At 35.8% G+C, this 13,343-nt stretch overlaps 1 protein-coding gene across 2 annotated transcripts in view; it reads right to left on the reverse strand.

Annotated features, from left to right (window-relative positions):
- COL4A5 (collagen type IV alpha 5 chain) overlaps positions 1–13,343 on the reverse strand; it is a gene marked incomplete at its 3' end in the record, with an annotated part of 361,897 nt that overhangs the window by 183,070 nt on the left and 165,484 nt on the right. For both annotated transcript variants that reach the window (XM_081043685.1, XM_081043684.1), the window contains exons 10-19: positions 9,877–9,939; positions 8,015–8,050; positions 7,885–7,926; positions 7,633–7,725; positions 6,323–6,376; positions 6,171–6,227; positions 5,869–5,913; positions 4,241–4,294; positions 2,630–2,671; positions 146–278 (exon numbers count right to left, since the gene is read on the reverse strand). In XM_081043685.1, the coding sequence (XP_080899811.1) occupies positions 146–278; positions 2,630–2,671; positions 4,241–4,294; positions 5,869–5,913; positions 6,171–6,227; positions 6,323–6,376; positions 7,633–7,725; positions 7,885–7,926; positions 8,015–8,050; positions 9,877–9,939 (619 nt within the window). The remainder of the gene's footprint in view (positions 1–145; positions 279–2,629; positions 2,672–4,240; positions 4,295–5,868; positions 5,914–6,170; positions 6,228–6,322; positions 6,377–7,632; positions 7,726–7,884; positions 7,927–8,014; positions 8,051–9,876; positions 9,940–13,343) is intronic.

A 13,343-nucleotide genomic window follows, 5' to 3' on the forward strand; every position in this document is an offset into this window, starting at 1 on the left:
TGTTGAGAAGTTTCTTTCCATTGAAAAAAAATACTCATGTCTTCTACTGCCTGTCATGTTCACCCTGGAACTAATATGATAATATTGTATATGTGGATTAGTAAAGATACTATAAACACAAGAACATTAGCACAATCCCTTTTACCTGGAGGTCCAGGAAGGCCAGGTAGACCCTGTATTCCAGGAAATCCTCGCTCTCCTTTTTCTCCAGGCAAGCCAGGTAATCCAATGTTTCCTTTTTCTCCTACTGTTACACCAGTCCCAGGCCTAGGAATTACCTTTATTATAAAAGAAAATAATAAAGGAACTCAAAGAAAAAGAATCTTGTTCTCCTGAAAATAACCTAGCAGATACATATTATTACAATGCCATCATTTTCACAAAATGTTCAGAGGCAAAATCATTAAGACTACTGCATAGATTATGAATCACATTCTAGATCACACCTATCCTTTAACTGATTATAAAATTTCCAATATCAGTATTAATATTACCACTCTCCTGAGCTCCAGGATTACAGAGCTATAATTATTTTAGATATATCATATCTTATAATTCACATTCAATTCATTCCAATCACCTAAGCCTGATCATTCTTTGCTGAAATTGACTCTATTTGCCCTCTTCTTTCCTGTTACTACAGCTACTATCCTCACCTCACACTTGGACTAACAGAAGCACCTCTGACTTTGTCCCCTTGAATCTAAATTTACTGCTAGGATATGCTTCCTCAAAAACCAACTTTTCTGTGTTTAAGGACTCAAAATTGTTCACTACTTTTTACTACCATGTTTCCCCCAAAATAAGACCTAGCCAGTCAATCAGCTCTAATGCATCTTTTGGAGCAAAAATTAATATACGACCCAGTATTATATTACATTATATTATGTTATACCCAGTGTTATATTACATTACATTATATTAAACCCAGTCATATTATATTATTATATTATATTATATTATATTATATTATATTATATTATATTATATTATATTACATTATATTATGACCCGGTCTTATATTATAGTAAAATAAGACCGGGTCTTATATCAATTGTTGCTCCAAAAGATGCATTAGAGCTGATTGTCCGGCTAGGTTTTATTTTCAGGGAAACATGGTATGTCTAATGCTACTTTTATCCCTGGACTGTGTCAAGTAACTTCTCACGTCTAATACCTCTCTCATCTTTTTCATCTCCTTTTATTTCTAGCAATGAATTTTTAGGAGAGTGTGGTCTATCTGATTATAACCACTTCATGCATCTTGTACGTTCTTGCTTGTTTTGAATATACCATTTCAAACATTAATAATGCCTCCTCCAACCTTTCCCTTTATCAACCCACATTAATTTCTGAGAGAGAGAGAGAGAGAGAGAGAGAGAGAGAGATAACTGATGTTGTCTGGGAAAGCTTTATTGACTAAAATCAACAAACTAATCATTCCTTTTCTCTCTGTCTTCTTAGAATCTCAGAGCCTAAAGGATTTCATATTAAATAATCTATAAAGCAATTAATCTCATAGAGCTATAAAGGTAGATAAGCTTTAGATTCAAGAAACTGTTAGTCTAAGGTACAAATCAACACCTACTGGAAAAGTGTGATTTTTTTTTTCATCCATTGTATATATGAAATATTCAAACAAAAGGAGACTAAAAGTTTTGGGACCTAGAATCAGGATAGTAGTTAAAAAGGGAAAGTGAGCTGCTGGATAAGAAAGTACTTTCAAAATTTCCATTTCCATTTCTTCTGCTATTCATCAAAATCTTATCATCTCGTTTTACAAAGAAATTAATTCTTAGAGAACTAAAATTCTGATTTTAAAATGAAAATGGATAAAAATTATCTAAGATCTTTTTTAAGTACATCCACATTGCATTTAGTAATGTACTAAGTATCAATATCTGAGACTCACTGTGGACAAAAAGGAATTAATATTTGGACATATAGGTCATGGCACTTGTACCTTGAGCTTTAATGCAATCTAATGTCAAGAGTCGTACCAAATTTCAAAGGAAAACCAATCTGTCAAATTGCAGCAATAATATTTTATTCTTAATAAGACTAGAAACATATTTGACTTAAATTTCATGGTGAATGCAAACATGACAGAAAATCTGTAACCCCCCCCCCAACTATTCTTTCATAGGGCAGTTTCATACATTTGTCATAAAGAGGCCCTACAAGCACACACTCAGGGTCAAAAAGAGGTACGACTCAGACAATTACAAATTGAGAAAACCTATTAAGACCAAATCCATTGTCTTTCCTCAGCCCTACAGGGGAATGAACCAATTCCTAATTCCCCAGCAGTTTCTTTTTTAGAAACTTTGTAAGCAACACTTGCACCACCTGCTGGTTACTTGAGAAATGATTTGGCAACCATGATGCAAAATAACCCACTGTAATTTTGGATCTTAGCTATGGAGAACTAATACACAGGCAGAACGACACAAAGACTTTGAGGCCAACATCACTGAAGTTTTTTGATGTAAAGACTTTTAAGCCAGTAGAAGTTGATAATGACTTGGAATTTTGTGTTCTATTAGGAAAACTGACAGCGTATATAATTAAGGCACAAAAATGAAAATGCATTAATAAATTTGATAAATGAAGACTAAAAAAAACTTACAAGTCCAGGAGGGCCAGTTGGGCCAATGTCACCTTTTTGGCCCTGTTGAAAACAATTTTAAAATCAGTTGGTAAAAATCACATGAAAGCATCAATTTCCTCAAAAACATAACACATAACTAAGTTTCATAAAGACCCAGAAATCCGTAATAAAATATATTCAAGAAAAATACAACATGAGGTAAATGAAACAGTATTGAGCTAAGCCTAAAAAGACCTGTGATGTTTTCTCAGATTTACTAGCTATATAATCTTTACCAAATAAATTATCTTCTGTCTTATACATAGACCAGGATTCTAAGGTATTTCTAGCTGTAACATCCATTGATTTTTAAGATTCCATTTTCTAGGAAACTATAAATATTTTATAAAGAAGATGCTGAATAAAAACATAGAAGCAGTTAAAATCATTACTTTTTTTTTTTTTACATTTAGTCATGTTCCTTTTCATAAAACTTGTCAAGGGCATAAATTTAGTGTCATTTCCATTACTGATATATTTTAGAGCTGATGGACTTAACTAATAAGTCCTAATCGCTTTTGTGAGTTTGCTGTTAGAATCTAATGGGAAAAAAATCAGACAGCACCATTACCCTTAACCAGTAGCTACAACAGCATGAAGAACACAGTATTCAACTGTTACTCTACTGGCCAAGACCCAAGGATAGATGTCTCTCACACCTCTATTCTCATTCTAGACTTGTTCATAGAAACGGTTCATCTATTTATAATCTCCTTTTAGTTCAAGGAGTTACTCTGTCCTATAACTTTACTAAATACTTGAAAAACAATCTTATTCTCTGGGCTTTTATATCTTCCTTTATTCACGCTGTGCCTCTTAAGCCAAGAGGTAACTTAGGTCTAGTTTAGAGATAAACCACCATTAAAATATGTGCCTTCTGGGTCCATTCAAGTTTGTAACACCTTTCCCTCCTTGCCTGCAAAACAAAGCTTTTTCAGTTTTGGTTTTCATGCAAAGCAGTCAGAGACCAGAAAGAATGGAAAACTAGTTATTTTGTGATCTGCTATAAATAGGGGAATTGTGTGCTTCATACACTCTTTCAAAAGCACTTTTAAAACAGGCAACTAAATAAATGACTTCAGTCAGACTGCATAGCCAAATAAAAACAAAAAACAAACAAAAAAACAAAAACAACAAAAAAAAAACCTATAAAAAATTAGCCATAGACTTCTAGACAGTAATTGCATAGAGAATGGAAATGTTTAGTAAACACATTCTGAATTCACAGCTATAGCCATTTTAGTAGGAGGACTTCGCTAAAATAATGCTAACTTCTCTTTCTGAAGAACAGAAGCTTTGTCGATACATGTTCAAAGTAAAGGCACCAACTTTTCACAATGGAAATGCTGAAGTTAAACAATTCTTCATGTATTTCCACTACATGGACTATGATTTAGGACAATGAATGAAAATTCAGAGGAAATGGTATAAAAGAAAAAGGGGCAACACCAAAAGATGGCTAAAGAAAGTATGTTTTGAATATAAAAGCTAGTTATTTAGAACCTTTTCATTTATAACTCAACCTCAGGAGGGAAAAGGATTATGTTAACTAGAATAAAACCAGCCATTTCAAAGTATTAAAATTCTTACCTTTTCTCCAACCCTTCCTGGTTCACCAGGGTAACCAGGATCACCAGGCAAACCCTTTAAAACATAGAGGACAGAGTGACATCAGCAAATATGGTGGAGTAAAGACCTCCCCAAATTCTCTCCTCCATAAAAGCAATAAGAACACTGGTAAAAATGGCCAGAGTCAACCTTTCCAGAACACTAGAAATTAAACAAAGATTTGCAGTAGTCCAGGAAGCACTTATTGAAAAATAATGGCTGAATCTTGGTAAGAACACAAAGCTTTGTGAAATAAATTGTGGCATTTTAACTTGCTCTATGCCCATCACCCCTCTTCAGCTCCGCAGTAGCCTTGAAAACCAACAACACACAATCAAGGTTAAAAACAGGATCCTGGCAGCAACTGGAAGGGAAAGAACTGGTTTGGAGCTTCTTCAAAGCCCCATTCCCAGAGAAGTGTCATTACTTCACTTGTCTGGTGATCCCCCAAAAGACCCCACTAGCAAGACTATTTTGTTTAACCTGACGTGAGTTCTCCCAGTCCAGAGAACAGCCTTTCCCCTACGGGATATCTGTAGAAAACAATCAAAGGCAAACTGTTGAACATCATGGCTGCCTAAATCATGAAACAAAGATCAATTGTTCCAAAAAAGCCAGGGATGAGGCCCTGAATTTACTCTTCTTATACCATTTTATATGTTTAAGCCACTTGTAAATCTAGTTTATAAGTTGAGGAACGCCTATTTGGCAAAATTACCTGTAAACCAATGTATGTGATTTTTATTACTTCCAACTTCTATTCTTGTTAAAAATAATTCTTTCCCTTTGAAATGCTCTCCAAATGTCAAAGTTTCCATCTGTCCTTGAAAACCTCTTCTAATATTTACTGTAATACTCTTCAACACTGAGGCTGCTTGAAATAATATTCCTGGACTCACGTTTTTATTTTTCCTCTTTTTTGGTAATAATTAGAATTATCTGTCAAAACTTTTACTGAAAAAAATTTATGTTTGTACAAAATTGCAAGTGAATGTTTTTACCAATTTTATTCATAATGGCCCAAACCAGAAACAACCAAAATATCTTTCAATGGGTAAATGGATAAAACAAACCTTGGTACACCCATACGATAAAATACTACTCAGCAACAAAAATGAATGAACTACTGATATGCAGTACTATTATGCTACGTAAAATAATCCTGACTCAAAAAGCTATATACAATATGACTCCATTTATATGATACTCTGGAATAGGCAGTATTGTAGGATAGAGAACAGATAAATTGTTGCCAGGTGCTTTGGGTAGGGGGGAGGGGATGACTACAAAAAAAGAGTATGAAGGAACTTTTGAGGGTGATGGAACTGTTTTGGATTATGGAGTTGGTTACACAACTGTATACATTTGTCAAAACACACAGAACTGTACACCTATAATGGTTGATTTTACTGTAAAGAAATTATACCACGATAAATCTGACTTAAAAATCTTACTTAAAAAAGAGAGGAATTTCAAATTCATATTCAAAAGAGAAAGAAAGGGTAATTTCCATTCATTTCAACTAGTTCCAAATCCAAGCGTCTTTGCTATCCTGCTTCTCAACTTTGCCATTTTTTTTTTTTCTTTTCTGGTGAATGGACTTTACTCACCGGAATTCCTGGTTGGCCATTCTCTCCATCTTTACCTGGTTTACCCTATAGGATTCAAATGCAAGAATATAAAATTGTTATTTAGGAAGTATGAGGTTAAAGAATATAATAACCTTTATCCCTGCCTTTGCCTATATTAAGTAGACTTTTTAGACTTCAATATTATAACAAATAAAAAAAAACCCTTTATTCAATTGTGACATTTTGAGGCAATGAAAGCAGGATTAAAGAGGAAAGAATTACAGATACACCCCCCACACTTAAAAATTTTTGCAAAGAGTATTAGTAGTCATAACACTTACTCTTTTGCCAGGCTCTCCTTGCTCCCCCTTCTCACCTTTCACACCACCTGGAAGACCCTGTACACACAAAAGTAATTTTAGTAGGCTCATGGAGTACTATGTATCAACATCAATTTACATTTAAATGATGCTAAAGAATTTTAGGTACTCACTGGAGGACCAAGCATTCCTGGAGGTCCAGGAGGCCCCGGGTCACCAGGAAGTCCCTAGTAGGGGAGAAGAAAGAAATACCAATACTTTTAATACTACAGCTAGCTAGGAATGCTTTTAATAAGTGGAACTATAGACTCAAGTAGTATAACCAAAGATAACCAAATGTTTCTTATTCAAAGTTGAAGTCTGCTAGGCAAAAGAACCTAGAGCCATCTTTGCTTGTGTCTGTTAATTTTTAGTGTATGTATAAGCCAAGTTTTGATGTACATAACAAGTTAACATTTAAAATGAGTGTATTAATGATTTTTATTCTTATAAAATATTTTATGAAAAGCAAAAGTTTTTAAAACTAGGAGATTTGGGGGCTATGTAAGACACATACATTTTGGCAGATAACTAAATGTCACAATCCATATTAATGGTAACGTTTCAATACCAGTTGTCCTTTATTCTTAACTTTTTTATTAGCATTTAAGTAAAACAACAATGCATGCACTCTTTTAATTGGTGTGCCACTATACTATGAAAGATATTTTTGATCCCCTCATCTACACTAGTAGAAGCAAGGTATCAGATAGCTATTTCTAAACACAGCAAGGGTTTACAGAGTGACACCATCTTTCTCCTTGCATATCAGTGAAATGTGGAGAACATAGTCATCTAAGACAATGATAATCGACCTTACCTGACCTAATTTTTTATGTGAATGCATTATTCATAATAGCCAAACATGGAAATGATCTAAATGTCCATCAACTGATAAACTGATAAACAAAATATGTCATATACACACAAAGGAACAGTATTCAGCCATAAAAAGGAATGAAGTACTGATATATGCTACAACATGGATGAATTTGAAAACATACTAAGTAAAAAAAATCCAGGTGCAGAATACCACATATTGTATGATTTCATTTATATGAAATGTCCATAATAGGCAAATCTACAGAGACAAGAAGTAGATTAGTGGTTGCCTATGGCTGGAGAGTTTGGAGAGAAACGGAGTGTGACAACTAATAGGTATAGAATTTTGGAGGGGGGTGATGAGAAGGCACTGACATTAAATTGTACTGATGGTTTTACTACTTTGCAAATATACGAAAATGTAATTGTACAATTTAATGGGTGAATTTTATGGTATATAAATTATAAATTATAAATAAAGATCTTTAAAAATTTGATTATCTAAAATCTTTGTTATTTTAAAAATACCTTCACATGTGACCATATTCCAGCTTATAATGCATTTTAATAGAATGCCACTTTCATAGCAAGATGTTCATTGATTTCCTCTCTACATTCTCACCTGATCTCCCTTCTGAAACTCTACATCAATTGGCCTTTTCTGTTCACTGATCTGCCCAGGTGGCCCAGGAGGGCCCTGAAGACCTTGATCACCCTGTTTGCAAGATAAAGTAAGAAAGTGATATTTCATAATTTACACAGAAAACAACATAACATGTAAGGAAAGTCAGTTACAAGAAGCAAAAAGACAAGTTCAAATGAATATAAAAGGAGAAGACATGAGGTTGAGTAATCAACTTTTTTCTTTACTCACCTTTTCACCCTTGGGTCCCTGGAAATTTAAGCCCATATTCCCCTGAAGAGAGATTGTTCAGTTTAAAATCTCATTGACAATAACAAAAAGAATCCACTCCAAATAAAGGATATAAAGAAAAAGTAAATACCTTTGGTCCTGGATGCCCTGGTGGACCAGGAGGGCCCTATGAACAGAAGACACAGAAAAGGAAACAAGTATTATATTAATTAGTTTATTAAAATTATATGGTTTCATAAAAAGTGAGTACTGAAAAGCCCTTCAAAATAATGTTTCCTGTTTTATTTTTCTCATTGCTTTCTAGTCAGAGACACACATTTAAAATCATTTAAACAAACTAGATGAACATGGAGACTTCTCATGACAGGATAGAGTGGGTAGGGGAAGAAATGCAAGGATGGATAGAGGCACAGGGGTAGCACCAGTGCCAAAATTCAACACAAAAGTTAATCTCAACTAACATCAACTTTCTCATTCAGAATTATAGGTTAATTTAGGTAAAGTGAGGCAGTTAATTCTCTAATTCTAAAAAGCATGTGTTTATTTTTTTATGTGATCTGACTATGTATATGTGAGGATGTTTCAATCTGTTAAAAGTTAAATAGGCATTTGTCTGCCCAAGTGGATCACCTCTTGATCTCAAAGGACCTAATTATGGTGACATTTCTAAGTCTTTGCTTTACCTGTTCAACAAGGTTAATTGAAAAGAAATTTAGAAGTGCAGAATGAATCAGTTATGTGGCCATAGAGTTAAGGAAATTCAAGGTGTAACAATACACTGAGGGTATACCAATACTGTAAAACAAAGTTAGAAAAAAGTGACATAGTCCAGAGTCTCATGTTTTGCAGGACGTCTACAAGTGAAACAAACTAAACAAAGGGGTTTTCTAATCCTTTCCTAAAGATTTCCAGGAAAGCAGAAATTGCAATCTTTTCTGATAGATTATTCTAGTATTTACCAAATGTTTCCTTCATTCAATAGAGGACTGATTGTCACAAGCAGAAATGTACACTCTATAAAGTTATAATGAAAACTTTCACTTAAATATATGGTAGATGAGAGAATGAGTGGCACAAGAGAAATTACTTTGACTGAAGTACAATTTCTGTTTTCTTTTAAGAGGGCAACAACAAAGCTCTAAATCCAAAACATGACTTGAATTAAATCTGAGTACTTCAGGGGTAAACATACTTAGAACTTAATAGAGTAAAAAACATGGGTGACCATAGACGTAGTGAAGTAAGAAAGTGGTTGCACATTCAGGGTCTTAATAAGTTTCCGCTTCTTTCCTGGGATACACAAATTTTTATTCCATTGCAAAGTGACTCAGTATCCTCACCAATCCTACTATTTTGTCACAGGCCCCTAAGTAATGAGAGACCATATTTTTTGTGAATACCTGTTTTTGTTCCTCTTAAACTAAACAAAAAATTTCAGTTTGAAGAAACTGAAATGTTTCATCAAGTAACTAGAGAACTGCCTTAGAAGACTTCATGAGATCGCCAGGAATCAGTAACAAACAGGGGCAGCTGGATGGCTCAGATGGTTAGAGCGTGAGCTCTCAACAAGGTTGCTGGTTCAATTCCCTCCTGGGATTCAATTCCCTCCTGCAACTAAAGATTGAAAACAGCAACTGGACTTGGAGCTGAGCTGTGCCCTCCACAGCTAGATTGAAGAACAACGACTTGGAGCTGATGGGCCCTGGAGGGGCGCACTGTCCCCCAATATTCCCCCATTAAATAAATAGCTAACAAACAAAATATTTGATTTTAAATCTTTCCTTTTTTGAGCCTATTTTTTCTACCTATACAATTGAGCTATTACTTAGCATATGCTGTTCCTGATAACATTGTAAAATCCCCTGTAAATAAGATTATACATTCTGAACAATGAAAATGCATTATAATTTTATGCAATGTATATACTATTTATATTTGTGAAAAAAGATCAAAAGAAAAGAGGGAGAAATGAAATTACAGAAGCAAGCTTACCATTAAGCCTGGTGGTCCTGGAGGACCAGTTGGCCCTGGTATACCAGTGGGACCAGCTGGGCCCTGTTATAAAGGAAGTAAAGAAAAAGATGAGAAACAAACAAACAAACAAACAAAAACTTTCACTGTATCACGCAAAGAACTAAATGGATGAAATTTAAGCTTAAGTGTTGCCAGAATTCTGTTCTACAATTCTGCAGTATTATAACCAGAAATTTAAAATGTATAAGAATAAATGGACTAAATAACTATAAAGAAAATCAACTATGTAGAATAGATGCATCTATTATAAAACTTATGTTTTACAGTGGTAAATAACAAACATATGACAAACACCATCAGGAAGTTCTAAAAATAAAGTGTTAAAGATGGGCATTTAGTTTGGCTTTTATACTAGAACTGGGAAGGGAAAGACTAGTTTCAAGGTGATTTTTCTAATTTTAAAATAAAAAACAAATAAGATTAAGGGTATTAAAGGGAATGAGAATAACTGGGACAAAAGATAAGGGAATAATGCAACTGTTGTGGAACACAATTTGGCATCTTAAATGTTGAAAATTTGACTGCCCTGAAATCTAGCAATTCTATATCTAGGTTAAATTCTAGGTTGTTTTGCAATTTAAAAAAAAATCCCAAAACATCCCAAACATTCAACAAACGGAGATTGGAGAAGCAAATTGTAGTATGTTCACATAATGAAATGTTATATGGAAGTGAAACTGAATGAACTACAGCCACATACAATACTATGGATGAATCTTAACATACCAAATAGAAAAATTTTCAGAAAACCACATGCAAATATTATTTTAAAAGCAAAACTAACTATTCTATTGTTTAAAGATATATGTAATATGTAATAAATGTAATAAATAAAATGTAATAAAATGTAATAAATGTAATAAAATGTAATAAAATGTAATAAAATGTAATATGTAATAAAAGTACTTTTAGGAAACAATGACAAGAGTACTGGTTGAGATGGCGGAATAGGAAAATGTGCTCACCTCTTCCCAGGACCACCTCGAAAATTACAGCTAAACTACAGAACTACCATCATTGAGAATTATCTGATTCTAACCGAACAGAAGTACTATAATTAAGGATGAAGTCACATTGAGACTGGTAGGAGGGGTGGGGCAGCAGAGCAGGCTGGACCCACACTCAATTCTGTTGGTTAAAAATCTGGAGGGATATCTTGGCTAGAGCGGTGCCCTGTGAGGAACGAGGGGGCCCAGCCCCACACCAGACTCCCAAGCCCAAATTTCCAGTGTGGAAAAGAGAAAGTCCTCATAACTTCTGGCTGTGAAAACCAGCAGAGATTGTGCCTGAGTGAGATAAAGAGCTTCTGGAGTCCCAGGAGTTCCTCTTAAAGGGCCAGCACACAGACTTACTTACTGATGAACTCGCTTGCACTGAGCTACAGCACTGGGGCAGCAGCTTGAAAGGCACCAGGGACATAGGGGAGGAACTGAATTGTCTGGCTTCAGGGTGAGGGCTAGAGGGGCAGCATTCTTACACATAGAAGTGCTTGCAAAAGCCATCATCCCTTTGTTGAGCCCTCCCACTACCCAGCATGCACATGCAGGCAAGCGCCATATCTGAATCTCCACTACTTCGGCTAACACCATTTGCCCTGCCCTGGTGATTCCCTGAGACCTCACTACACCCAACATGTGAGCCCACCCAAGCCACTTCCAGTAGCTTTTCCATACAAATGGCCTGTCTTAGGTCATACCACAGACTTTCCTAAAAAACCTTGAAAGGTTCACAATCCCAAACAAGCAGTACCTAGCCTGGGTGTGCCCCGTACCTCTTGCTAAGTAGCCCCAAGCATGACAGTAGTGTCAGCTGGCCTCAGTTCACAGCTTAGCCTTTCCCAGGCACCTCAAAGCACAGCACAAGTTGCAAACATCTGCATATCACTTTCGTGCTCATACCAAGTGGCTCTGGGCAGAACACAGGCAGCGGCTGACCTAGGCCGACAACAGAACACCTCCAAAGAGGTTTCAGAACCAACACACCTGCCTGAAAGCTTCCGATCACAGCAGAGTACCACCCAACCACCTCCATAAATGACACACCCAAAAGGCAGACCAGAGTCCCGCTAAAGCAAATCCTGTTCTGTAGGGTCAGCTCCTGCACAGTAACTCCTCCATCGTAGTCATGGCCTGTCCTAACAACTAATGAACCCGAGGGCCAATCTCTCCCACTGACATGCCAACACCAATCAAGGCTCAACTACAACAGGAGTGCACACACAATCCACATAAGGGACATACCTGGAGCACCTGGCTCAGGTGACCAGGGAGACTGCGCCACTGGGCCCCACAGGACACCTATCACATAAGGCCACTCTACCAAGACCAGGAGACATAGCAGCTCCACCTAATACGTAGAAACAAACACAGGGAGGCAGCCAAAATGAGGAGACAAAGAAACATGTCCCAAATAAAAGAACAGAACAAAGCTCCAGAAAAGAAACTAAACAAAGTGGAGACAAGCAATCTACCAGATATAGTATTCAAAAAACTGGTTATGAGGATGCTCAATGATCTCAGTGAGAACTTCAACAAAGAGACAGGAAACATAAAAATGGAGATAGAAAACATAAAGAGCTAGTTAGAAATGAAGAGTACAATAACTAAAATAAAATATATATTGGAGGGCATCAACAGTAGATTAGATGAAGCAGAGGGACCGAATAGATGATTTGGAAGACAAGGTAGCAGAAAATGAGAAACAGCAAAAATAAATAAATAAATAAATGAGGATAGTTTAAGGGACCTCTGGGACAACAACAAGTGTAACAACATTCTCATCACATGGGTACCAGACAGAGAAGAGAAAAAGCAAGAAATTGAGAACCTATTTGAAGAAATAATGACAGAAAACTTCCCTAACCTGGCAAAGGAAATAGACATATAAGTCCCGAAAGCACAGAGAATCCCCAGAAAAATGAACCCAAACAGGCCCACACCAAGACACATCATAACTAAAATGCCAAAGGTTAAAGACAAAGAGAGAATCTGAGAATCAGCAAGAGAAAAGCAGTTAGTTACCTACAAGGGAGCTCTCATAAGACTGTCAGCTGATTTCTCAACTGAAACTTTGCAGGCAAGACGGGATAAACAGGAAATAAGCAAAGTGATAAAAAAAAAACAAGGTCCTACAACCAACATTAACCAGAAAACCTATGATTTAGTCTCCAAGGACAGATAATGAGCTTCACAGACAAGAAAAGGTTAAAGGTGTTCATCACCATCAAACCAGTATTACAAGAAATGTTAAAGGAACTTCTAGAAGAAGAAGAAGGGGAAGGAGAAGGGGAAGGAGAAAGAAGAGGAGGAGGAGGAGGAGGAGGAGGAGGAGGAGAAGAGGAAGAAGATCAAAAATATGAATAATAAAATGGAAATAACTACGTATCTGTCAACAATTACTTTAAATGTAAGTGGATTAAATGCTTC

This window comes from Rhinolophus hipposideros, assembly GCF_964194185.1.
Source record: "Rhinolophus hipposideros genome assembly, chromosome: X".
Taxonomy (NCBI): Eukaryota; Metazoa; Chordata; class Mammalia; order Chiroptera; family Rhinolophidae; genus Rhinolophus; species Rhinolophus hipposideros.